Source organism: Hyaena hyaena, unplaced genomic scaffold, assembly GCF_003009895.1.
Source record: "Hyaena hyaena isolate Hyena2069 unplaced genomic scaffold, ASM300989v1 scaffold_210, whole genome shotgun sequence".
NCBI lineage: Eukaryota > Metazoa > Chordata > Mammalia > Carnivora > Hyaenidae > Hyaena > Hyaena hyaena.
In genome coordinates, this window is record NW_024080841.1 from 623,667 (window position 1) to 651,208 (window position 27,542).

At 39.9% G+C, this 27,542-nt stretch overlaps 1 protein-coding gene across 1 annotated transcript in view; it reads left to right on the top strand.

Annotated features, from left to right (window-relative positions):
• MRPL3 (mitochondrial ribosomal protein L3) overlaps positions 1 to 7,916 on the top strand; it is a 50,245-nt gene extending 42,329 nt beyond the window's left edge. The window contains exons 10-11 of the mRNA XM_039242235.1: positions 2,915 to 2,992; positions 7,508 to 7,916. Of these exons, the coding sequence (XP_039098166.1) occupies positions 2,915 to 2,992; positions 7,508 to 7,660 (231 nt within the window). The 3' untranslated portion in view covers positions 7,661 to 7,916. The remainder of the gene's footprint in view (positions 1 to 2,914; positions 2,993 to 7,507) is intronic.
• The last annotated feature ends 19,626 nt before the right edge of the window (positions 7,917 to 27,542 follow it).

A 27,542-nucleotide genomic window follows, 5' to 3' on the forward strand; every position in this document is an offset into this window, starting at 1 on the left:
ATCCCCACTAATTTGAGGAATTTGACAAATAACTAATGTTTCTATATATATGTGTATATGGTTCAAAGTACAGAAAGGAGAAAGAAGAAAATGGCTATTCATAAAAACAATACCCCAAGGTAACATTTTGGTTCATGTTCTTTCAGCCTCTATTCTAGATATATTTTATTTGTTTATAAATTTTGACCAGCAGAGTTTCTTAAACGTTATGTAATTAAATCTGAAGATTTCTTTCCCTTTTTTATTAAATTAATTTTGAGAGCTTGCACAAGTGGGGGAGGGACAGAGGTGGGGGTGCAGAGAGAATCCCAAGCAGTGGAGCCCAACACAGGGCTCAGTCCTACAAACCAAACATGTGATCATGACCTGAGCTGAAAACATCTGTGAGAGATCACCTGTTTGTATCCGTTGTGGGTATTTTCTTTGTGTGTGTTAGGGAGTATTTGCATGTGTGTATATGTGAGATATTTCAGTTTCCATAGTATTTAACACTTCGCCTTTATTAGCTATGAGCTATGTCAGACTTGATTTTCACCCCACATGCTTTGTTTTTTCACTACCATTTCTTGAGCATTCTCTCCCATTATGTACTTTTTTTTTTTTCATATGAAAGGCCATCTGTATGAAAGCCATCTGCTTGGCACACTTATTTTTAAAATTAGACCCGGAGAGGATGTGGCTTCCCTAGTTTCTAGTTACAAGAAGCTAGTATGAAATAAAAATAAAGTAAAATTGAGTTTCTACTTGTTAATGGTGCCAGCAGAGTCCATTAAAATAACCAAGCATTCTTGGTCGTTCAGTCACATATGTACGTTCATTCATTCATTCATTCATTTTTATTTTATTTCATTTTATTTTTAAATTTTTATTTAAATTCTACTTAGTTAACATACACTGCAATATTGGTTTCAGGAATAGAATTCAGTGATCCATCACTTACATACAGTACCCAGTGCTCATCACAAGTGCCCTCCTTAATACCCATCACCCATCTAGCCCATCTCCCACCTACTTCCCTCCTTCAACCCTCAGTTTGTTCTCTACCTTTAAGAGTCTCTTGTGGTTTGTTTTCCCTCTCTCTCTTCCTCCCCCCATATGTTCATCTGTTTTGTTTCTTAAATTCCATATATGAGTGAAATCATATGGTATTTGTCTTTCTCAGACTGACTTATTTCACTCAGCATAATACACTGTAGCTCCATCCACGTCATTGCAAATAGCAACACTTATTCTTTTTGATGGCTGAGTAATATTTGTATGTATGTGTGTGTGTGTGTGTGTGTGTGTGTGTGTGTACACACACACCACATCTTCTTTATTCATCAGTCAGTGGACATTTGGGCTCTTTCCATAGTTTGGCTATTGTCAGTAATGCTGCTATAAACATTGGGGGTGCATGTACCCCTTTGAATCTGTGTGTTTGTATCCTTTGGGTTAAACCTAGCAGTGCAATTGCTGGGTCCTAGGGTAGTTCTATTTTTAACTTTTAGAGGAACCTCCATACTGATTTCCAGAGTGGCTTTACCAGTTTGCTTCCTACCAACACTGCAAGAGGGTTCCCCTTTCTCAACATCCTTATCAGCATCTGTTGTTTTCTTGCATTGTTAATTTCACTCGTTCTGATAGGTGTGAGGTGGTATCTCATTGTGCTTTTGACTTATATTTCTCTGATGATGAGTGATGTTGAGCATCTTTTCATGCGTCGGTTGGCCATCTGGATGTCTTCTTTGGAAAAGTGTCTATTCATGTCTTCTGCTGATTTCTTCACTGGATTATTTGTTTTTTGGGTGTTGAGTTTGATAAGCTCTTTATAGATTTTGGATACTAACCCTTTATCTGACATATCATTTGCAAATATCTTCTCCCATTCTGTCAGTTACCCTTTAGTTTTGCTGATTATTTCCTTCTCTGTGCAGAAGCTTTTTATCTTGATGAGGTCCCAATAGTTCATTTTTGCTTTTGTTTCCCTTGTCTCCAGAGACATGTTGAGTAAGAAATTGCTGTGGTCGAGGTCAGAGAGTATTTTGCTGCTTTGTACTCTAAGATTTTGATGGCTTCCTGTCTTACATTTAAGTCTTTAATCTATTTAAAAAAATTTTTTTTTAATGTTTTATTTATTTCTGAGAGAGAGAGACCGAGCATGAACAGGGGAGGGTCAGAGATAGAGGCAGACACAGAATATGAAGCAGGCTCCTGACATGGGGCTCGAACCCACGAACCATGAGATCATGACCTGAGCCGAAATCAGACGCTTAACCGACTGAGCCACCCAGGTGCCCCCTTTCATCCATTCTGAGTTCATTTTTGTGTATGGTGTAAGAAACTGGTCCAGGTCCATTTTTCGGCATGTTACTGTCTAGTTTTCCCAGCACCACTTGCTGAAGAGACTGTCTTTATTCCATTGGATATTCTTTCCTGCTTTGTTAAAGGTTAGTTGGCCATACGTTTGTGAGTCCATTTCTGGATTCTCTATTCTGTTCCATTGATCTGATTGTCTGTTCTTGTGCCAGTACCATACTGTCTTAATTACAGCTTTGTAATACAGCTTGAAGTCCAGGATTGTGATGCTTCCTGCTTTGGTTTTCTTTTTCAAGATTGCTTTGGCTATTCAGGGTCTTTTCTGGTTCCATACAAATTTTAGGATTGTTTGCTCTAGCTCAGTGAAGAATGCTGGTGTTATTTTGATAGGGATTGCTGTTACCACTTTCATAACACATATGTGTTATACTCTTATATTACAAGTCATCCATAGGATTTGAAATTTTCCTTTTTTCATTCAATGTTTTGAAGTGCTATTATGATGATTACTTTATAGTCTACTTATAGACTCAGCTTTAAATAACATATTGCTTGTTTTAATGTAAGTATATTCTCAAATTTTTAACTCTTAGTATTTGATCATTTCTTACTTTAGGTGTGGAGAATAAACACAAAGCACAATATAATCTATGTAAATGGCTCTGTACCTGGACATAAAAATTGCTTAGTAAAGGTATGTATGTAAAATGTATGTAAACTCTCTATTGTCCATTGTTTGGACATGTGAATATGTGCCATAAGTTCTCTTTTGACCCATACATGTGGCTTGGAAATAAGTGGCTGTTTTCCATAGTCTCTGCTAAATTAAATTTTTTGCCACTTTAGAGTAGTAGCTGACAGAAAACATTGTGCAAAATGCCTGCAATCTATGTTCATAAAAATATGAACCTGTGAGAAGGGTAGGACCAATAAATAGAGGCTCTTTAGAAATACAAAAAGGGGGGCCGCCTGGGTGGCTAGTCGGTTGAGTGTCTGACTTCAGCTCAGGTCATGATCTCACAATTGGTGAGTTTGAGCCCCACGTCAGGCTCTGAGCTGATAGCTCTTGAGTTTGAAGCCTGCTTCAGATTCTGTTTCTTCTGTCTCTGCCCTTCTGCTTGTGCTCTCTCTCTCTCAAAAACAAACATTTAAAATAAGAAAAGAAATACAAAAAGGATATTAGGATAACAGTTGCCAAAATATCAATATCCTTCCACAAAAGAATTTTTAATTTAAAAAAAAAAATACTTTGACACAGGAACTAAAATACATGAAATGGCAATTCAGTGAGTGAGTCATTAAGACAGGGAGTAAAGGGGCACTTGGCTGGCTCAATTAGAAGAGCGTGTGACTGTGAGTTTGAGCCTCACATTGGATGTAGAGATTACTAAAAAAAAATAAATAAAACTTTTTTTAAAAAAGAAAGGTGGTTACTAGCATTGCCCTCATTATATTTTTAGTGTTTTAAAAATATCCACGTTCGTATTTATGTTCAAAAACAAAGTAAAAGAAGAAAAATATGTATAGGATAATTTGAAAAAAAAAAAAAACTTGCACTCTCACAGACTTATTTCTATCAAATAAAATAGAAAACAGGTATTTGGCCTGGGATTCAGGCCAACGTAATACAACATAAGAAATCACTTTTGAATTTTGAATTTTGAATCATCCATTCTCAAAATGAATATGTAGTAGAAATGATACCAGCAATCCCCAGAAATATATTCTTTATTAATTTTCCCACAGTTAACAACAAAAATAGGTTGAAACTTAAACGTCAGATTTTTCACATTGGGTCTTTCTCTATGTATTCTTTTCATTTCTTAAAGTGGGTTCCATTAATAGCATGAAGTATAACACTCGTTTTAATCTTACAGTAATTAAAATTCCCTTTCTGAAGTTCACTTTTTGACTGAATTAATCTCATTTTTCTTAAAGAAAAACTACGTCTTACAAATTTTTGCAAGTACTTTTTTTTTTATTCTGCATGTTTTCAGGTTTAAGTAGATTTCCAGTCTCCAAATGACCTAGTTGTATAGACACTGACTTCTTATATAACATTTTGGCCTCATAATTAAATGTATCCCTCCATGTTACAGATTTATTACATGGTATAAATATCACAACCTAATGAAAGAGAGAAGAGGAAAATTAAATTATTTTCCATAATAAAATCATATGTATGACAGATGAATTTTTACATGATCTTCCTTTTCTCCCCATGTTGCTGCATACAACGTTCTAGGCTGGCTTTCCAGCTGGACCCTTCTGCCTCTGTGACTTCTCAGTTACCCCTCAGCATTTTCTTTGACACCAGTATAGACGAGTAGGTCAGCTGTCTTGAAAAAGCATAATATGTGCAGTGATATGCTGACTGGTTGCTATAAACAGTTTACAGTCAACACTTATTTTTCTTCCACCTATTTCACAAATAAAAAAGTGCCTCCAAAAACTCAACTCTGTTAATGGTGCCATTACTGAAGACATTCGGAAGGCATATGAAAGGCAGCTCGAGAAGGGGAGTCCAAGTATGTTTGAAGAAACTACCATCAAAGAATGTCTAGTCCACTTTGAACTGTTAACACACCAATGACTGTATTTTCAAGAAACATTTTGATTAAAAAAAGAACTCATCTTAAAAAAAAAATCTTTTTTTTTTTTTTAATGTTTTATTTATTTCTAGGAGAGAGAGAGAGACAGTGTGAGCAGGGGAGGGTCAGAGAGAGAGGGAGTCACAGACTGAAACAGGCTCCAGGCTCTGAGCTGGCAGTCAGCACAGAGCCCGACGGGGCCGAACCCATGAACCGCGAGATCATGACCTAAGCAAAAGTCGGACGCTTAACCGACTAAGCCACCCAGGCGCCCCTTAAAAAAAAAAAATCTTTGAAAGATAGTGTCTAAAGAAGTCTTTTGTAACCTTATACAAATATCTGTCCCAAACATTAAGATACGGGTTTGGGGAGTGTTTTGTGGGCTTTGTTTTAAATGTAAAAAGTGTAATATACTTCTTGAAAACTTTTCCTATCATCCCACTTTTTCTATCCTTCTAGGTGCTTCCATAGCAAGTGAAAAAAGCCCCCTTGCCCATGGAGATTGAGGCACTTCCTAGTGGACAGGCAGCCTCTTCAACATTCTCTCTTCCCACAGGAACTGGGCCCTCCCACTCCCAGAGTACAGGGCTGCCGATAACTTTTTTTTTAGTGCCAAAGTTAGTAAAGATAGTCCTAGGGATGACCAACCTGTTTAATTAGCGTAAGCATTTTTTGTTGTTGTTTAGATTCACTAAGTATATTTAAAAAGCCTAAAGAACTTGTTTACAGCATTATGTGGTTTATATTATTAAGTATTATTTGTGTATACTCATTCCTATATCCTAATTTATAATTTAAGTTTATTCTAGATTTCTTGTTTTTGTGTATATGAGTCCCACCTCTCCCTTTTCCTCAAAGGATTGGAACTGGCTTGCCAATACACAGAAATCTAAAAAGAATGAGCCAGAGAGTTGAGGGAGTTTTCGTGAGGTGGGGAAATGACAAAGCCAGAGGTTAGATTAAGTGCGCTAAAATACATACTATAGAGTCTTACACATTTGTTAAAGGTGGGATGCAAACTTTTGGCCCTCAGCTTTAGAGCCAACAAGACAAAAGAGATTTAAATAAAATGTCATACATGTTTCAAATCAGTGAATTATAGTACTAGAGCATTTATAGTTAGAATATATAAGCAGTGCTTTTGTCTGAAATGATCTGTCAAAATGTAAAAGCAACTGAGAATTTCATGTTTAGATCATTTATGACTAAATTTTCACAGTTATCAAATTAGCACAGTAAGTTTTACTATTTGTTGGTTTGGTTGTTTATTTGCTTGGGTTTTATTCTCCATTCTAAATACTGAAACAGTTAAAGTTAGTAAGAATATGACTTTCTCCCCCCATCCCAAGTTCAAGTTCAACCCAAGATTAGTGACTTGGAAAGAAAAAATTAAATGGGTTTATTTTCTTCTGAGCAACTAACTGAAAATTTCTTGGAACAGTTTTAATGAGCGAGATTAAAATAGATGTTTTTCTGTACATAGCTGTTCCTAGCAGCTGTGTACTTATTTCAACCAAATTATTCGTTTCTTATTACCAAAATGATTATGCAGTATTTTACTCTGTGTGTATAATTACATGTAATTTTTTTTATTTCTCACTGAATGAAAGCTGTAGAATGACTCAGAAGCTTTAAAGAACCAGCAATATTTTCCAAAAATAAACCCAAAATTTTACATCATATCAGTATCTGAACTATTTCTTGGTTTTTAAATTCACAGATATAATTAGAATATTTTTAGATTATAAAGAGTTAATAAAACTAGTATAAGGACTAGTGGAATGATTATTACTGTTTTTTGGTAAATTATTTTGTCTTTATCTTCTCACTGGTAATGGTACTTGTTAAATATAAGCGTATTTCCTTAGTAAAACTTGGTATTTTGGGGGGCGCCTGGGTGGCTTAGTCAGTTGAGCGTCCTACTTCACTTAGGTCATGATCTCGCGGTTCGTGGGTTCGAGTCCCGCATCGGGCTCTGTGCTGACTGCCAGCTCAGAGCCTGGAGCCTATTTCGGAGTCTGTATCTCCCTCTCTCTCTGACCCTCCCCTGCTCATGCTGTCTCTCTCTCTCTCCTAGAAATAAATAAAAAAAATATTTAAAACAAAAAACTTGATATTTTTGGTTTTATGCCTTTCGATGTAAGACTAACAAAAATACTAGGTAAATTCTTTTTTAAAACCTCAACTCAAAAAAATCTATGATAGAAAATAAAATAATAAAAATAGATAATAAATTAAGGTCAATAATTAAGTAGATGGTAAGAACTTTTAGGTATGTAGTTTGGATATAATTGATATCCTGAGTAGTAATTTTAAAATACAGTTTATCCATTTGGGGAATTCTAGAGATTTGGAAGTTATGGATAAGATATAAGTTAATTATCAGAGTAATTTAGAAGGTAGATGACAACTTGAGGAAGGTTGTATTTCATTGGATTAATTAAATTTATTGGAATAAAAAGAATACATTGAGTTCCTTTTACTGCATGTAACAGTTGTGTTATTCACAGTAGAAAGTGTAGGAACAGATATTCTTTATTAATATTTAAAACATACTATCCTTAAGTAACTTTAACTGGTACTACTTACTAATAAGATCTTTGTCTCCCTCCTTCCAGATCAGAGATTCTAACCTGCCTGCATATAAGGACTTCTGTAAAAATCTACCATTCCCTACATATTTTCCTGATGGAGATGAAGAAGAACTACCAGAAGATTTATATGATGAAAATGTGTGTCAACCCAATGCACCTTCTATTACATTTGCCTAAACTCAGTGGACATGGCAGAACCTTCTGAATTTTATGAGCTTTGATGAGCCACAGCACTATATAACCAGGAAATCTATTTTCCTTTCTTAATCACAATACCACACTTCGTGGCAGGGCATCTTTGTGAAGGGCATAAATATGTCATTCCGTCCCCCAAACTAAATTTTGTTTTAAAAAATTACCACATTAAATAAATCAGTTAAGTAGATTGGATATGCCAAACGTAGATGGACTGGCAGTTTGCATATGAGCCAAATCTTTTGTAATTTGTGAGCTTCATTCTTTTATTCTTTTATCTTTTATCATTCTTTTATCACTACATGTTTCTCAAGCATCTTCTCTTAAGATGCTTATGACTTCAACTTCTTTTGTTAAAGATATTTCTGTGTTTCTGACAGGGTGGTTGTGGAACAGCGGCAAACTATTTGGGAATTATGGTGTGACCTATTCAGAAAAAGAAAACATTTCCTAAAATTCATTTTTATCATTCTTACACTTTTTAGGTCCCTAAGCAGATAAAAGAAGTAAGATTTTTATTTAAGTTACAGAAATAAGTATGTCATAAAGACCTGACAAAGGAAAAACAATAAAATCATAAATTATGCATCCTGTTTATACATCTGTTAGGAGGAATACTTTTTATTTATTTATTTTTATAGTTTTATTTATTTCTAGGAGAGAGAGAGAGACAGCGTGAGCAGGGGAGGGTCCGAGAGAGAGGGAGACACAGACTCTGAAATAGGCTCCAGGCTCTTAGCTGGCAGTCAGCACAGAGCCCGACGAGGGACTCGAACCCACGAACCGCGAGATCATGACCTAAGTGAAAGTCGGACGCTTAACCGACTAAGCCACCCAGGCGCCCCTGGAGAAATACTTTTTAGTTTGATCACTCAACTATCGATAGGTTTGATCATTTTACCTTGCTTTCCCAGAAGGATTTGAAACTGGCCCGGGATTGTACGTTCAACAAATTTATCAATCACCTATTTTTAAAAATATTAATGTCCCCTGAGTGTTTTTCATGTATGAAATTAAAATGTGTTTACTAATGGCTTTATTATGTCCAATAATCAAGCTTAGCAATTCAAGTTTAAGTAGTCCTTATTGAAATACTGGAGTACCTCTGAACCAGATTCCTGAGGACCCACAGAATCTAACTTTTACCTCAAGATGTTTTCTCAGACTTGATTCAGATGGCAACCCAAGAGACATTAATCATACTGCTAGATCACCGTATAATTTCCTGATAACTAATGGATTTGTATTTGAAAGGTCCAAAGGCATTTTTTTTTTGGCTTATGTTTCTCTCATTCTTGATTTTAAATCCAAATGTAGTCACATCTTTTTTAAAGTTTTCATTTATTCTTCACCTAACTCCAGTAAGATTTGTTGCAGTTGACAGGAAATCTGTAGTCAATGGGCACCTGGGTGGCTCCGTTGGTTAAGCATATGACTCTTGGTTTCAGCTCAGGTCATGATCTGCTGATTTGTAGGTTCAAGCCCTATATCAAGCGCAGAGCCCACTTGGGCTCCGCCCCCCCCCCTTTCTCTCTCTTTCTCTCACCGCCCCTTCCCTGCTCATGTGTGTGTGTGTATGTGCTCTTTCAAATTAAATAAATAAAAATAAATAGAAAAAAAGCAAATGAGGGGGAAAAAACACCTAGGAGAATATAAATCAGAATAGGTGGGGAGTTGGGAACAAATGGTAACTATGATATAGGTGACCAGATTGTGAAATGTAGAATTGTTATACCAGTTTGAGCTGCCTGGGTACCAAAGTAAAACAACATTGATCTTTTACATACTACTCTTTAATCATGAGTTCCTCAAGAGGAATTGTTTTAAACTGGAGTAAAGTCTTGGTCACTATACCATTTTTTATTAAAAATAAGAATAACTCATCAAATTAAAAATTCCTGGACTTGTTAAAAGATTATATCAAAACATATTCAGAGGTAAAATATTAGACACGTTCTTATCAGAGATCAGACCAGAATAGATAACCTTTACTACTGTTACTCAGCGGTGTTCTTGGAAGTCTTTGTCAGTACAGTTACCAAGACAAGAAGTAATGATACAAGTATTAGGAAGTGAGAACATTATTTGTAAGAAATATCTACCTAGAAGACAATCAGCTGACAAGTCATTAGAAACAAGGCAGTTCAGCAAGGTGACTGAAAGCAAGATTAACATATAAACATAGCAATATTGAGAAATTTTATGGGGTGAGGGGGAATGCATACTATTCCAATGGCAATTTTTTTAATTTTTTTCCCTTCATAGTTTATTGTCAAATTGGTTTCCATATAACACCCAGTGCTCATCCCAACAAGTGCCCTCCTCCATGCCCATCACCCCCCTTCTTCTCTCCCCCACCCCCATCAGCTCTCAGTTCTCAACATTCAAGAATCTCATGGTTTGCCTCCCTCCCTCTCCCCAACTATATTTCCCCTTGTTCTCCTCCATGGTCCTCTGTTAAGTTCCTCCTAATCCTCCTATGCGTGCAAACATATGGTATCTGTCCTTCTCTGCCTTATTTCGCTCAGCATAACACCCTCAAATTCCATCCACGTTGCTACAAATGGCCAGATTTTATTCTTTCTCATTGCCATGTAGTAGTCCATTGTATAAATGGCATCTTGATCCATTTGTCAGTTGATGGACATTTAGGTTCTTTCCATGATTTGGCTATTGTTGAGAGTGCTGCTATGAACATTGGGATCCATGTGCCCCTATGCATCAGCACTCCTGTATCCTAGGAGTAAATTCCTAGCAGTGCTACTGCTGGGTCATAGGGGAGTTCTATTGTTAATTTTTTGAGGAACCTCCACACTTTTCCAGAGGGGCTGCACCAGTTTACATTCCCACCAGCAGTGTAGGAGGGTGCCCATTTCTCCACATCCTTGCCAGCATCTATAGTCTTCCTGATTTGTTTGTTTTAGCACACTCTAACCGGCATGAGGTGGCCTCTCAATGTGGTTTTTATCTGCATTTCCCTGATGATGAGGGACACTGAGCATCATTTCATGTGACTGTTGGCCATCTGGATGTCCTCTTTGGAGAAGTGTCTGTTTATATCTTCTGCCCATTTCTTCACTGGATTATTTGTTTTTCAGGTGTGGAGTTTGGTGAGTTCCTTATAGATTTTGGATACTAGCCCTTTATCTGATATGTCATTTGCAACTATCTTTTCCCGTTCTGTCAGTTGTCTATAAGTTTTATAGATTGTTTCCCTTGCCGTGCAGAAGCTTTTTATCTTGATGAGGTCCCGGTAGTTCATTTTTTTTTTTTTAATATTCTTATTTATTTCTAGGAGAGAGAGAGACAGCGTGAGCAGGGGAGGGTCAGAGAGAGGGAGACACAGACTCTGAAATAGGCTCCAGGCTCTGAGCTGGCAGTCAGCACAGAGCCCGACGCAGGGCTCGAACCCACGAACCGTGAGATCATGACCTAAGTGAAAGTCGGACGCTTAACCAACTAAGCCACCCAGGCGCCCCCCGGTAGTTCATTTTTGCTCTTGATTCCCTTGCCTTTGGGGATGTGTCAGGTAAGAAATTGCTGTGGTTGAGGTCAAGCAGGTTGTTTCCTGCTTTCTTTTCTAGGGTTTTAATGGTTTCCTGCCTCACATTCAGGTCCTTTATCCATTTTGAGTTTATTTGTGTGTATGGTGTGAGCAAGTGATCTAGTTTCATACTTTTGCATGGTGCTGTCCAGTTCTCCCAGCACCATCTGTTAAAGAGGCTGTCTTTTTTCCATTGGATACTCTTTCCTGCTTTGTCAAAGATTAGTTGACCATACATCTGTGGGTCCAATTCTGAGTTCTCTATTATGTTCCGCTGGTCTGTGTATCTGTTTTTGTGCCACCAATAGCAATTTTTTAAAGGGTTACCTAGGGGTGCCTGGGTGGCTTAGTTGGTTAAGCATCCAACCTTCGCTTAGGTCATGATCTCGCGGTTCATGGGTTCGAGCCCCGCGTTGGGCTCTGTGCTGACTGCCAGTGCAGAGCCTGGAGCCCATTTCAGAGTCTGTCTCCCTCTCTCTCTGACCCTCCCCTGCTCACGCTGTCTCTCTCTCTCTCTCTCTCCTAGAAATAAATAAAAATATTTTTAAAAAAATAAAAAATAAAGCATTACCTAGAAATAAAAGCCTAACAAGAGTCTTACTGGAAAGGTTAAAACTTTATTGAAGGAGGGGCGCCTGGGTGGCTTAGTCGATTAAGCGTCCGACTTTCGCTTAGGTCATGATCTCACGGTTCGTGGGTTCGAGCCCCGCGTCGGGCTCTGTGCTGACTGCCAGCTCAGAGCCTGGAGCCTGTTTCAGTCTGTGACTCCCTCTCTCTCTGACCCTCCCCTGCTCACGTTGTCTCTCTCTCTCTCTCCTAGAAATAAATAAAACATTAAAAATTTAAAAAAAAAAAACTTTATTGAAGGATATAAAACAAATAGTGGAGACGAATATCATGGTTATGAATGGGAAGACTTAATATTGTAAAGAATTCAATCCTATTTTTAGAATCTCAACAGAATTTACCATAGAACTGTTCAAACTGATTCTGAAATGGATGTGAACGTGTATTCAAAAATAGCCAAAACATAAAATTGTAACCATTATGTATGTCCCATACTATGCTTACAGACTTACATTTCACTTTGAAATTCAGCATACTGTATGCCTTAATTCAACTGCCTCAATTGCATTTGATCAAAAGATTTTAATGAACTTAGAGATGCATAAAATTTGCTGATAAACCAATGGGAAGCAGCTGTTCCTTTGCAAGACAAGTGACCAGTTCTTGCTGGGAGAACATAAAAACCTTGTTTCCATATAAAGCATTTGCAGGGGTGGAGAGAAAGGAATCCTAGCATCTCAGAGTAACCAGATGGATAGGAGAGCAAGGAGCCATTCAGCAGTCATTTGCCCAGGACGTGCCATGTTTTGAAGAAGGCAGGGATTCCCTCTGCACCAGAAAGCCAGCCCTAGACCCACCACCATTTGTCTATAGAGTCTTCAAGTAGTCTTTGAATCTGCTTTTGACTTTAAAGAAGAAATTTTCTGATCACCTTTCAGGGTCATGCGTGTGAATCCTAGCTTCTAGAATCAGGGAGCAAAGCATCCACTTACACGCCCCACCTTCATCCACCTCCTACTCCCCACTGCCACGGCCTTGCACCAATCAAGGAGGATCTGGGCCCCATTCCTGCGAACTCTCTAAGTAGCCCAGAAGTAACCCAAGTTGTGTTCTACTGACCCAGGTGGAAAGGAGGACGCCTTCTTTATAGCTATGGAATACATAGGCCAGAATCTGCCTAGTCCAACACTAAGCAAGACAGGTAATTTGCTAAGAACTTTGGGTCACTGTTTTTGGCTACATGTTTATCATAAAATGTTCCCCTCGAGGAAAATAGAACTTAGCCCACTATGGTTAAGGTGTACATGGTCTGGACACTGGCTCCCCACCTCACTGCTTGGGAGTCCAGGCAGTAAGGGGCCACCTTCTCCGCAGTTCTGGCCACTGCTCAGATGTTGAGGCATTTCAGTTCCCAGCAGTGGAGCCCTCTCAGCTCCTAATTTGGACTTGAACCTGATTTACTATTTTAGATTTGTTTTGAATTGAGAACGTTTTTATAACTAACCTTCATTCAAATTAGACATTTGTTCCAGCCTTTGTTGGTACTAGCTATTAGTTATAAAATCAGTAAATGCTGAATCTGGTAAAACTGGATAGGCCTCAGGAAGGCCACATGGTCAAGCATATCCACTTTAATAAGAGTTACACTGACCGTCGGTTGTCCTTCCTTTCCAGGACACTCACCTTCCTGGAGTAGCTGAAGCTGAAACATTAATGCTGATTAGTTCTGTCTCCACAGTGGGCCCTGGCATGGGGTGAAAATTGGATGGTGACAAGCTGTCACAAATACCAAAATGTCAATGAAAGCACTTCTTATCCACCAGCAGATGTAAGGATATAATTTGCAAGGAGATTAAGTTTTTCAAAGTCAATAAATAGTGCTTTCAGTAATCTTTAATGCTTCTCAACTTTTCACAAGGAGTAGAATATAAGAATGACTTTGACAGCTTATTTCCAAAGGTAAATTTGTGAATGGAACCTGAGTGCATCTGAGTATATATGATGAAATATATGCAGAACTATGGGGTTTGGGTTGGGAGAGGGGGTTGTTCTTTTAATGTGAAGTGTTATGACACACACTAGTCAAAGCAGCCATTCAGGGTTCCTGATATTTCAGGATAAGTTCCACCAGCCTGTTGGAGTGTTGTTTTTTCCTCATCACCATCTGTATTAGTAATCCAAAGAGTGTCTGTTTGAGAAAAAAAAATTATGTATATATGTATGTGATATGTGTGTGTGTGTGTGTGTGTGTGTGTGTGTGTGTGTGTGTATTTATCAAAATGAGAGCCTCTCCTTTTTGCAGCAAAACGGAACCTTGGTCCTTAAGTCACTGCCCACAGATACAGGGTCGGCCTTATCACAGTAAGGCCCACTGCGGGAGAAAGAGCAGCATTGGGATTGCGGACTCCGAGTCTGGTGTTCGAGCCCCTGGGACGGATGCCCATATGAATGTCTTTAAGTGTCCATATCACTCCTCCTTCTTGTCAGAGTGGAAATATACTGCCACAACTTCTGGTGCCATCCGCCTTGCAACGTGGTCTGCCCTCCCGTGCAAGGTCTTCCGGCAGCTTCTCCATGGCTGGTTTCTTTTTTATTACTCTAAAAGTGCCCATTACTACCTGTGTCTCCTGAGGTCAGTACTTCAGAAGCTCTCCCCTCCTCTTGCAGGAAGGATGGTGGGGAGAATGGACTTCAACTGCTCATCTCTTGTTTACAGATGGTCTTGTAGTGGAGCCCTTTAGTGACGATGAAGGGCATGTTGCTGATCTCCGTCTTGGCTGAGCCAAAAGAGGGCACTTAAATACAGATAGACAGAGATAGGTCACTGTGCTGTGAGGCCCCCTTGGGCCAATGTCTTCAGGAGCTTTATAATCATATGTGTCACTTTGGGGCTACCCGTTTTCTAGATAGGAAGCAATTCTTCACTTGACTAATGATGAAGTTTCTTCTGTTTTCAGGGACTTTCTGCCAAGTTGACTCTTGTAATAACCCACTTTTCTCCTTCAGTTTCCAGTTTTACTGCTGTATATGTTATATACAGTTTCCAGTAATAACTCCTGGCAGAGCGGGTGGGAGCTTGGCCCTGGAAATGGCAGTGGTCTCTCCGAGCATGCCTCACAGGACACATGCTGCCTGCCATACAGATTCTGCTTCTAGCAACTGCCTGGGACTTCCTGAAATAAGAGGACCCAATTAACGTGTCATCATCCCCTCCAGAAAATAGCCAGAGTCCTAAGTGCTGGTTGCCAGCCTCCATTTCATCATTTGCTTTTCTACTTTTAAATGTTGTTTCCACAGAACGTAGAGCAGTCCACCTCATGCGTTGCTTTTTACTCTTTTTTAGACTAGTGAGGTGCCCTGTTCAAGCAAGACAAGCCAAATGAATCTCGACAAAGGCAACTCATAACACCATAAAAGCAAATAAATGATTTTACCTCAGCTGGCCAGAACATATTTTTGGGAGGCACAGAGGTGTTCTCTCTTGGCATTTGACTGGAAGAGTGAAAGTGACAGTTGTGCCCTTCTCCAAAAGCAGACATTATATGAGCACCGAGTATGTGTTAGGGCATTTAGAAAGTTAATTGTTGGTGTTTTTTAATTTTTTTTTAAATCATAAAGCATCTTTTTTAAAAGTTTAATGTTTTTATTTGAGAGAGAGACAGAGCATGAGCAAGGGGGTGGGGGGGGGGTGGGCAGAGAGAGAAAGAGAACACAGAATCCAAAGCAGGCTCTGAGCTGTCAGCCCAGAGCCCGACATGGGGCTCAAACTCGAGAACCATGAGATCACGACCTGAGCCAAAGTTGGACACTCAACCGACTGAGCCACCCAGATCCTCCTAAAAAGTCCATTGTTTTTAAAGAAAAACATAAAGCAGTGCCTCAAATCTGCTTTATTTGAGAATGAACTAACTGAATACTCCATCACAGAGGTCCTGACAAAGATGCATGAATGACTGTATAAAAGGGACTGGGTCAGAAGGAACAATAATAAATGGCTTTATTGGGCAGCCAACATACATTTCCTCATCTAAAGTGGTGTGAGAAAGCAAAAACGGCATTAGAGCTGTTGGCTGGCGGTCCACCTTGTTCTGCAAAGTGCAGAAACACTGAAGTGGTGCTTCCCTGATGGAGGGGTGCCCGGACCTGTGAGGAGGGTGCCCTTCCCCTCCTCCAGCAGAGAATTCTACAAGCTGCTAGTAACAGCCAGCCTGCCGCTAAAATATCTATGAATGTGAACCAAGGCAACAGGATCTTCAGAGAAAAATGTGTATTGAGGAAAACATGAATCAAAAATGAGGAAGTAAGCAAAGGAAAAAAAAACTGATAAAAAGGAAGGAAACAGGAAAAGATCTGTTCTATAAAAAGTCAAACCTTTTTTTTACCTGTAAAAAAAAAACCCTAAGAGGGAGTTTCTCTTCCCTGCTTGCATGGTTCACTTCTCTAGCCAGTCATTGATAAACACAACTCTACCAGGGGGGAAAGGTTGTGATTGAATGATCCAAAGCCCTTTGACTCCACTTTCCATAAAAACAGAGGCTAAAAGTGCTGTGGCCCAGGGGCCCTTGAGCTGTGCCCACAAAAAGCCGAACCTGGAAAGGGAGCTCATCAGGCACAGGTAATTCTCACAGTGGTTTACAAAGGCCAGTCTTTCCTTCACCTAGCACAGTGCCCCTCACTTCTGGCTGCACATTAGAACCACACAGGGGGCTTTGAGAACCCCAGTCCAATATTCTTAGATTCTCTGGGTCTCAGCCCCAGATACCAGTATTTTTTAAAGCTCTCCAGTACCAATGCACAAAGTTCAGAACCACTGGCCGAAAACAACATGATGTATAGAAGGGCATGTCATTTGTGGTACCCGGGCCAGTTATTTGGGAGCCATTCACATCGGAGGAATATTTATTTTTAAAAGTGTAATAATAGTAATGGTTTATATGTGTGTAATGTCTTCTGTTCAAGGTGTTTTTATGTTCTTATGAGAGTACTACCCTGGAAAAATGTTTTAACATCTTGCAAGACTATACAAATGTTAGGTATCATCCATCTTGTATGACTGAGAAAATAAGCAGACTGAGAAGTCTAGGACTTGGTTAGGAATGACCTCATGGCAGAGCTTGGGCCAAAATTAGGCTCCTGATTTCCCCATATCCTTCCACATGACAAACTGAGATTCATGACTTTCTTTAAAGAGAGTCTAATTATTAATATAGCTGATTTCCTCTTGTGAACTGTGATTTAACCTCATACACATGTGTATTAAAATGTTTCAGAAATGTGTTACTTTAGTACCTCACCTCTGATTTAAAAAAAAAATCACAAGTGAAACAAGCTGTCAATCTTAGCTTGTCTGAATTTTTCAGTTTACTATTGTTGTTGCCAGTATTTTCTCCTTTGCTTATTTCACTTGTCCTGCACCTGCAGCAAGTATCAAAAGCTTTGAAAAAGTTGCTGAGAGAAAATATTGAAAATGGAGAGAATTTTATGCATAAATTTACTTTTCCTTTTTCTGCAATTTGGGATAGATCAAGACTCTCTTCTGTTTTCATGGCTGAAAGCTCTAGAACAGCTCCAGAGAAGCTGATGTGGAGATGGGGGGGGAGGGGGTTGGGTATAGGGTGAAGTTGCACCAGCAGATTCCTAGGGGGTGACATATTAATCAGTGAATCCTCCCTCTTGGGCCGCATCAGGACCCCTTCCCCTTATGACTTGAAGGTTAGCAGTCAGGGCTATAAGACACTTATTGAACCCCCGCTAAGTATCAGGTGTTTTACACAGTGTCTCATTTAATCCTCAACCACGCTGCCAGGTAAATGTTATTACCTCTACTATATACATGAGGAAATTGAGACTCAAAGATTATGTAGCATTTCCAAGTCAAATACCTAGTGAATGGCTGAGCTGAGACCAGCACTGAAGTTCACCTCTGGACTCGAAGTCATGCATTCTGGACAGAGCCCCAGCTTCCAGGCCCCCGAGTTTCCTAACCATCTGATGGAAACCACTGAGTCAGCCCTCTCTTCCACTGTGGGGAGAGAAGAGCCCTGTGCCTCTCTATGTACCTGTAGATATGATTTAGACAACTTCTCGGGGTAGTTTCTACCATAGAAGGATGAACCAGGCATGAGTGTGGGGGTCTCTTGCTCCCAGACCATGGAACTTTGGTGGAGGCCCCTCTCATTTAGAATGGAGTGAAATTGCTCCACTGGCAGGTCCATCTTCACCATCCTTAATGGGGGGAAAGGTTGAGGGGTTGGGGGGATGAGAGTTTCTGTCCTTTCACTCCAGGTACAGATCAAGACAATCATATTACCCTCTCAGCTAGCTCCAAAATGATTATTTGGAACTGGGCAAAGGTCATAAGCCTGACTAATAGATATTGATTAGACCTGCAAATAGCTCCAGGCAGCAAAACAGTATGAAACCTAAAAAGAAAAAAAAAAAAATCCTGAGTTTCCAGAGTATCAAAGAGGTCATACTAAAACTGATGAACCAACTTTTAAAAACAATAAACATTGATTCAAAATTTAATTGAATAGAGAACTTTCACAGCTTTTTACAGACAATATCCCAATTTTCTCAGTCTCACAGGTAGTATGGTGCATTGGACCCCTCTTCATGGGTGGGCAGGCCTAAGAAAAATATCTGTGGATATTTATAGGATTTCTCCTATTTATTTGGTAAGTTGGTTTGACCTAATTCATCAAACACAGAAGGTCAAGGATCTGGCAGATTTTAAAATGTTCCCATGGGGTGCCTGGCTGGCTCAGTCAATAGAGAATCTGACTCTTGATCTCAGGGTCAGAAATTTAAGCCCCACATTGAGCATGGAGCCTACTAAAAAAAATTTTTTTAAATGAAAAAAGAAATGTTCTAGTGATCCTTTTCTTTCACCATCAGGTGGGAAAGTATCTGAACTCTTAGGATCTTGATGTTCCCCTGGCATGGAAATTCCACTGTTTGCTCTTTGCTTGTCTCTGTGTGGAATTATCTGGCCAAGGTAGGGGTCCATGTTGTCATTTCCTGGGCTCTTGGTTTGTTGAGTCTGTGTTGAACCAGGGCTAGTTTCCTGTTCTCACTGAAATGATAGAGAGACATTCAGAGAATCCATCAAACGAGTAAATAAAGACTGGGAAAAGATCATTATGGTTCAATCACCCAGTTTGATCTTCATGAAGACTAAGAAAAGGAGTAATAAGATCCTTTAAACTCAAAAATAAACTGTTAATTTTGCATCAGAAAAGTAATCTTTGCTTATTGTGCATATTTAGAAAATGAGAAAAATACTTCATGATCCCATCTTGCAGTTACTAAGACAATTGACTTCTAGAACTCCCATGCCTGTGTATGTGTATGGCTGTATAATAAATAGGATTACTGTGCCTGCTGTTTGATAGTCTTTTTCTCAGTTGATAATGTATCTTTCTGTTTCATAAAAGTTTGGGATTTTTGTGGTTTTGAACCTTCCCCCCCCCCCCCCGCAATTGGAAACCAGGCTGTGATGGACATCTTTATAGCTAAATCTTTGTGGACATCAATAATTATTAAGTAAATTACTGGAAGCAAAATCACTGGTTCAATTGATGTATAATACTAAATTACCCCTGAGAAAGATTGTTCCAAGTTAAATACGTTCAAAACACCCTCTGTTTAATTAAAAATAGCGGGTCCCTCACTTCCTGCTGTGAGGCGTATTGAGGCATCCTCCTCAAGCAGTTGCCTTAGTGTTTCTCCCCTGGTTCAGCTGAGGGTGCTGCTTTTGTCCTTTCCTTTCCCAAGTTCCAGACGGGTCCGTTCCCAGTCTTCTCTGATTTCACTTTTCTCCCTCCACCCCTAATGATTTATCTCTTTAGTGAGCCATGCAAGGTCTCTCCATACTAATTTGGAATTTCCAGAATCTCTAGGAAGACTTCATGCCCAAATGATGTTAGACCATGGCATGGAAAGCAGAAAGGAATGCAAAGGCACAGATCACTTCCACCTGTGATATTGGATGGGTCCAAGCATCTCCATCAGAGTCCCAGGAAGAATGTTGCATCGCACAGCAAGGGAGCAAGGAGACTGGCTTCACTGGGTCTGCTGGTGGGAGACGGCATTCAGACTGGCAATATTGGAATGGTGCTGACACTGGACAACCATCACTGGGTGTGTCTCCAGTAAACCAGGTCTGTGAGGCCCAAAGAGGGCAGGTGTCGTCATGAACACTACTGCTAGGACATTGTCCACACTCCTTATACCCAGGGCTGCATGATACATCTTCTCAGGGATTAATGTTAGATCTGTTTTCTCCAGTCAAAAAGAGGACGATTCCTTGAGTCAGGGAAAAGAAGTTTGTATCCGTAATGTCCCTCTACCTTGAGCTCCCCAAAGAGTAAAAGTGAACTGACTATTCTTAGCCCAGTTTCTAGGATAATTATCTCTCTTTACCCCATCTCTCCTATCCAAGTTGCATGGCAATTAATATTTATTTGTATACTTTCAGGTATATGCAGCCCTACTCTGTGTCTCTTAGGGGTAGTTGTAACACCTTTTCAGGAGAAGGAAAGAAGAAGATTTCATGAGAGGCTAATCTGGAACTGAACTGTGAGTCTCAAGTTCCATTCTGATTTACCTAAATACTGGAAAGGATTTTCTCCCTTCCATTTATCCAGGACTCGCTGGACCAAGTAAATGTTCATTAAATTCTTGTTCACTGAAGACTTAAGTGTGGAGGTTAGGAAAACACCTGAGATTGTGTTTCCCAAATACCTGTGGGAGAGAGGGAAGGAGAGGTGGAAGGAAGGAGTAGGGAAGAAGACCAGAAGGCGGAAGAAATAAGTTATGGCTTGGGGGCATCACTTTGAACCACAGAAGGAGCCGTAGCCTACAATCACTGCAGTGCAGTGACTGGGGCCATTTCTCCCCACCAGGAGCATAATGCTTGCATCTGGGGGCTCAGGCTTGTCTGACAGAGTGACAGGGATCTGGGCCACACCTGGGAGTTGACAGCCTCCTAAAAGGTGCTGAGAAACTAATAAGCCCTAGAGAAATTTGCTGAGCACTTTTCAGCCCCCTTCGTTGTAGCTGCCAGAGGTGTCTGAAGATCTTAACTGCTTATTGCAGAGCACAGAAAGCACCTGAATGCTTTCTGGTGATGCCAGTGGAAGTCCGTCCCTTCCCACAGAGTTTTGTCCCTTGGAGTAGGATGGAGAGAGTGAAGATCTCAGGAAATGTTTACAGATTTTAAGTTAGCTTTTTCTCAAAAAAAAAAAAAAATGTTCAAAACAATTGTCAGGTATCCCCCCCTGGCCTTTTGCTGCTCTATGTGCTCTCATTTGGCAGACGTGCCCTTCCCCAGGTTGTAAGTTAACACGGTACGAATTAGTCATGTAACATTTTATTGAAGGTCATTATCAGAACACATTAATAATTTTCCAGCCAGCATGTTACCACCTGCTGTGTTAAGCAGGAATTCCTGTCGCCTACCTAAAACCGCTGTCTTCAAGCTCCAGGATGCTGCACTGTAGTCAAGCTTTTTGAAATTTGATAGACAAGTTCATGATCATCCCATCCCCACTTCATTAGGCATTAACTCTATAGCCCCTTAGTCTTCTGTGGACTCCCAAAGGCAGGGCCTGTGCTTTGTTCATTCTGTGTCCCCATGGCTGGCTGTGACATCTCACAGGCCTTTCAGAGGCCCTCCCTATACAAGAAAGGAATGAAAGGACCATACTGAAGCCTTTGTTTTTCCTTCTACTCATTTAACTGTATTTGATTTTCTCTGGTCTGGCTTCCCCTCTGTGTTCCCTTGTCTAGTACCATGCCTGCCAGGTGAAAAGTAGGACCTTCAGAAGCCTTATTTGGTAAGTGAATGAAATTAGCATACTGAAGAGTCTTCTCTTTGTATATCTTTACATGTCCTTGGTTATGTTATTTGCTTTTCTCTTGGTTGATTCCAGCACCATAGTGACATACTTAAAAATGTTTGAAATCCTTTGAGAATCGCACAGAGCAATAGCACATCTGTGTACCCTAAGCTTATAGAAAATGTGTTCATTATAAATGTTATTGGTCAGACTAAAACTTGAATAAACAAGGAGCAGACTTGTTCATGATGAAAAGACCACATATCATAAAATTGCCTATTATTTCTAAATTGGTTTGTAGGCCCAAGATAGTTTTTATGTTTGTTGGTTTTCCTTGTCTGTTTGTTTTAGGGAGAGAGAGAGCATGAGTGAGGGTGATAGAGGAGTAGAGGGAGAGAGAGCAAGAATCTTGAGCAGGTTCAATGCTCAGTGCAGAGCCTGATGCTGGGCTCTCTCCCATGACCCTGATCTGAGCCACTCAACTGACTGAGCCACCCAACTGACTGAGCCACCCAGGTGCCCCAGTGCAATACAGTTCTGCCATAATTCCACCAGAGTTGAGGAAAGGCAGAGGGAAGGAGAAAAGGCATAGGGAATAAAATTTCGTAAGAATGGTTCTAAAATTCATCCAGAGTAATAAACTGGAAGTAAACATCAAAAAAAGTATAGACAATGAGTAAGCAGAAGAAGATTTCTCTTTCCAGATTCTATACCATAGATACCACTTTAAGAATGAACAAAGCCCAAGGTGCCTGGTGGGTCAGTCTGTTAAGCATCTGACTTTGGCTCAGGTCATGATCTCTTGGTTTGTGAGTTTGAGCCCCACTTTGGGCTCTGTGCTGATAGATCAGAGCCTGGAGCCTGCTTTGTATTCTGTGTCTCCCTCCCCTGTTTTCTCTCTCTCTCTCTCTTTCTCTCTCTCTCTCAAAAATAAATAAACATTAAAAAAAAAACTTTTAAAAAAGGAAATGAAGTCAAAGTTTGAGGAGGAATGCCAGGAACAATGACAGAAGGTGCTGCTCCTAATTGCCAGAAGAAACCCAAGGGCAATCTTTGAGTGTCTTTGATTTTGGAACAAATCCCTTGCCCTCTAAGCCTCAGTTTTCTCATCTGCCGGGTAGGGACAATCGTACTTAAATTCACAGGATTAACTAGGAATTAAATGAGTTAATGTGTAACAAAGTAGACTAGAAGTTCCAAAATCATTACCAGGTTTGACCTATGGATCCGATTCCCCCTTCCCCACCCCCTGATTTCTTTTTAAAGTTTGAATTCTAAGGTTTAAACACTGAGAGTTCTCACATTTAAAAAAAAAATATCCTGGCCCAGTTGGTTAAGTGTCTGACTTCAGCTCAGGTCATGATCTCCCGGTTCGTGGGTTCGAGTCTCGCGTGGGGCTCTGTGCTGACAGCTAGCTCAGAGCCTGGAGCCTGTTTCAGATTCTGTATCTCCCTCTCTCTCTGACCCTCCCATGTTCATGCTGTCTCTCTCTCTCTCAGAAATAGATAAAACATTAAAAAATAATTTTTAAAAAATCCACATTTCTGGCACCTCTCAGGAAATCGGAATCTTTAGCAATACTGTGGCCACCTTGTTTTGGGCTAGCAGGGGGCTGGGCTTGGAGAAGGGCTGTACCTCCCAGGCTCAGGTGCCCCTTGTTCTCCAGGCTCACCTGTTGCCTGGCAACAGCATTGGCTGCCACGTGTCTTCCGAGGAGGGCAGCTCCACTCACTCACTCTTCCTGCCGGCCCAGGTAAGCCTTTGAGCTGGGGACTCGTGCCCTGGCATTTTGCGCCCTTCCACTGTGCACTGGCTTCTCCTCGGGGTCAGGTCTGGTCGCTAGTCACACAAAGGTGGCAAGGCTGGATAAGGACTGGGGTGAAGGCTATCTTTCTCAGGGAGATTTGCATTCTGCTGGGATTTAGGGGAAGGCCTGTCCTAATCTTGTCACTCTGACCCTGAGCAACCCCAGGAATGAGGGGAGGACTTGTTTGCAATCTGGGCAAGCTTTTACCTCCAAACTATTTCACAGTTCTATTTCTCTCCATCTCCACCATTGCAAACCTAGTTCAAGCCACCATCATTGCCCAGACTCTCAGGAGACCAGGAAAAAGCCTTAACATAACTTTGTCTTTTTTCCCAATTCCTTTCTTAAAACTTGTTTACATCTAGCAATTTATTCAATCACCTTTTTTTTTTTTTTAAATTGAGATATAGGTGCCATAACATTATCGGTTTCAGGTCTTTATTTTCAGTGGATAGTGTTTGTTTTTCAATTAATTCTTCAAACTTTAGAGGCACTGAATTCTCACTTTTTGGCTCTTTAACATTTTCATTATTATCTATGAGAGCATCTTTTCAAAAAATAGCTCTTATTATTTTCCAAACTTGAGTGATAAGCCATCCCTCAAACCCACTGTTATTCTTTTTCTTCTAAGAACATATTCCCCCTAAACATACTTGATTAATTTAATACATATAAAATAGTTTGTTAAGGGATTTCATAATTTATATTTATTGACTGACTTCAATTCTGCCCTTCCTGTCAAGTATCTTTCTTCATAAATATTCAAACTTGGGGATTTTTTTCAGTGGTGGTTTTTCCCTTGTGACTATTGTTTTGCTTACTTGTAACCCATCTTTCCTTCATCTCTGAAAATGAGGAAATGACCCAGAGAGAACGAGGACCATCAGTGATCCTAGGATGCGCTCATTCTTTCTGTTTCAAGTTTTCACTCTATGTCAGTAGTTTCTGCTTACCTCTCCTCTGGTTTGGATTTTTATGGGTAGCAAACTTCGTTTTCTTAGTTTATATACTCTAAACTGCTGAAGGAAAAAAATGACTCTATCCAATTGTATCTACACCAGTTCTCTACAACTTAAGCTGTCACTTTGAGATTACGTTCACTAAGTATGGAAGGGGTGCCAGAGGTGGAAATCATTATTTTACAGCCATCATGGTAAAGACTGGCTCAGACAAGAATCATCCATGGGATACTAAATCAATGGGGATGGGGAGCAGGATATTTGCATGGCCTTAAAGTGGCTTCCTAGGGATTGCTTATTCATTGAAGGGGAAAATACCAACTATAGAGTGATTGCCAGGTGATCAAAATTAACATCACCAATGAGAGACAGATGAACATCATATGTCATCAGCTATAATACAATGAGAAGGACATAATGCCACTTGTATAATAGCCCAGCTGGGAATGCATAACCTGAATCTAATCATTAGGGAATGTCAGGCAATTGCCTCCAAAAGAAAAATCAGACTGAGTTCTTAAAAAAAAAAAAAAAAAAAAAAAAATCCAACATTATAGGGGCACCTGGGTGGCTCAGTCGGTTAAGCATCTGACTTTGACTCAGGTCATGATCTCACAGTTAGTGAGTTTGAGCCCCATGTCAGGCTCTGTGCTGACAGTTCAGAGTCTGGAGACTGCTTCAAATTCTGTGTCTCGCTCTCTCTCTGCCCCACCCCTGCTCACTCGCTATCTCTCTCTCCCAACAATAAGTAAACATTAAAAAAAAAATTTTTAATGTCTAATGTTATAAAAGACAAAGTAAAAAACACTGAATATCTATACCACAATAAGAGACATGACAACCAAATGTAATACCTGATACTAGATTGAATCCCGAATTGGAGAGAGGGAATGCTATAACACACATCACTAGGCCAATTGGTAAAATTGGAATATGAACTTTAAGGTTTTGTGTCAATGTCAAATTTACTTCAATTGATTGTAAATAACTATTGTAGTTATGTAAGAAAAATTCTTTTTTTTTTCTTTTTTCGGTTCTTCTTTCTTCTCCTCCTCCTCTTCCTCTTCCTCCTTCTTCTTCTTTTTATTTCTAGGACATGCACACCAAAGTATCTAGAGGTAAAGAGCCATGGGGGAGGCAACCTCCTCTCAAATAATCAGGAAAAGGTGCAGGAGAAAATACTTATATGAAGACAATAGATGGATAGATAGATGGTAGATAGATGATAGATAACAAAGCAAATGGGGGGAAAGTATTAGCAATTGGTGAATCTGGGTAAAAGCCACATGGATGTTCTTTGTACTGTTATTGTAACTTCCTCATAAATTTGAAATTATTTCCAAATAAAAAGGTTTTTCTTGAGAGTACATGCAGTTATAATTCCATTTATGTGAAGTTCGAGAATAGGCAAAACTAATAGATGATATTGGGGTCAGAATAGAAATATGGAAGTTATCTCTGCAGAGAGGAGAGGAAACTGACTGGGAAGGAACTCACAGGAGCCATATGTGGTGGTGGAAACGTCTTGTATCATGGTCTCAGTAATAGCTACGTGAATGCATATGTTTATATGTAGTGAGTTGTCGCCTTAACTATACTATATCTCAAATACCAATTAGTTTTTTAACATTTCATTGTGAGTTGAGAGCAAGTCACATGTATGATAAGGTAGGAATGGTAAGTGAAGGATGCAGTGAAGACGGTGGAATGATACCAAGAAATACATTCTTCAAAATGTGCCTCAGAACTTTCACACATGAAACAGCTAAACTGTTGTAGAGTACCATAGAACCATGTGCAGCAGGATGATATAATTTACTCATCACTGCTGAAGGACTGGCAGGGAGGTTGGTTAGAGAAATCTCCAGGAAACTTGAACTGAGGCTTGGCAGAAAATACAGGAGTTGGAGAGGGAGAGGAATGTAGAGTATATGTCTTCCTAATTTCCCTTCTTTGACCATTTGTGTAACATTTTACATTTGTGAGGCTTTGGTTTGAAACTGCTTTGGTCTTTTATGGAGGCCAGGAGCACAAGTGGGGGAGGGACAGGGAGAGGAGTACAGAGGATCTGAAGCAGACTCTGCGCTGACAGACTAACAGCAGAGAGCCCCATATGGGGCTCAAACTCACAAACCATGAGATCATGACCTGAGCTGAAGTCACGCACTCAACTGACTGAGCCACCCAGGTGTCCCTGCTTTAGTCTTTTTAATGCACAAATACAAAGCCGAAGAAAACCATACTGATGGAGCAAAGAAATAAACAAGCATGTGTTATCTCTCTGAGAAGAAATTTTTAAAAAGGACAACGATCATAGATTCTCAAGACCAGAGGCTGCAAGAGAAGGCCAGCACTAACCAGGTCAGCATACTTAATGAAAATGCATGCTTATGGAGGGGCCTCTCCCATGTCCTCAACACTGTGTAACTCAGGGGGCACCAAGTGTGCTGCTCCCAGCCTTGCCCTCGAAGACCTTACACTTCATGCACTTATATAGCAGAGACATAGTACAAACAGCAAGTTGGGACATCTCATCAACAAAATGAAATGAGATCACATTGTTTTGCACCCCCTCTGCTCCAAAACACAGCAAGGATAGCTGAAATATATAAATTGATATAGCCAGGCTCTACAACAGAGAAACCAGAAAAGGGGATGAAAAAACTAACAACATAAAACAGAGAACAAATTGAAACATAAGCTTCTTAAGACATGGATAAGAAAGAAAGCGAGAGCATGGGGTTAAAGGGACCAAAATATTTGACCCAAGAACGGAGACTAAAGTAGAACTTGTTCCATGAATCTCGACGAAGGGCTTTGCCATTCCAATACCCTCGCCAAATGAAAACAAGGGAAAAGAAACAAAAACAAAACTATTGTCTATGGCATTTGCTATGCAGAGATTACAGCCTAAGTTTTATAACCAAGAGATATACCACATTCCCACTGGCCCAGTAACTGGATTTGTACCATCTCCATTGTAACCAGAGATCAGGATCTTTTGAAATAGTTTTGGACTAAGGGCCCAGAAGCGAAATAGAAGCAACTGCAAAACCATCAGATGAAGACAGAAGAAAATGAGGTAAAAAATAGAGAAAATGCATTAAAAAATTTTTTAACTTAATGTTTTTGAGAAACAGACACA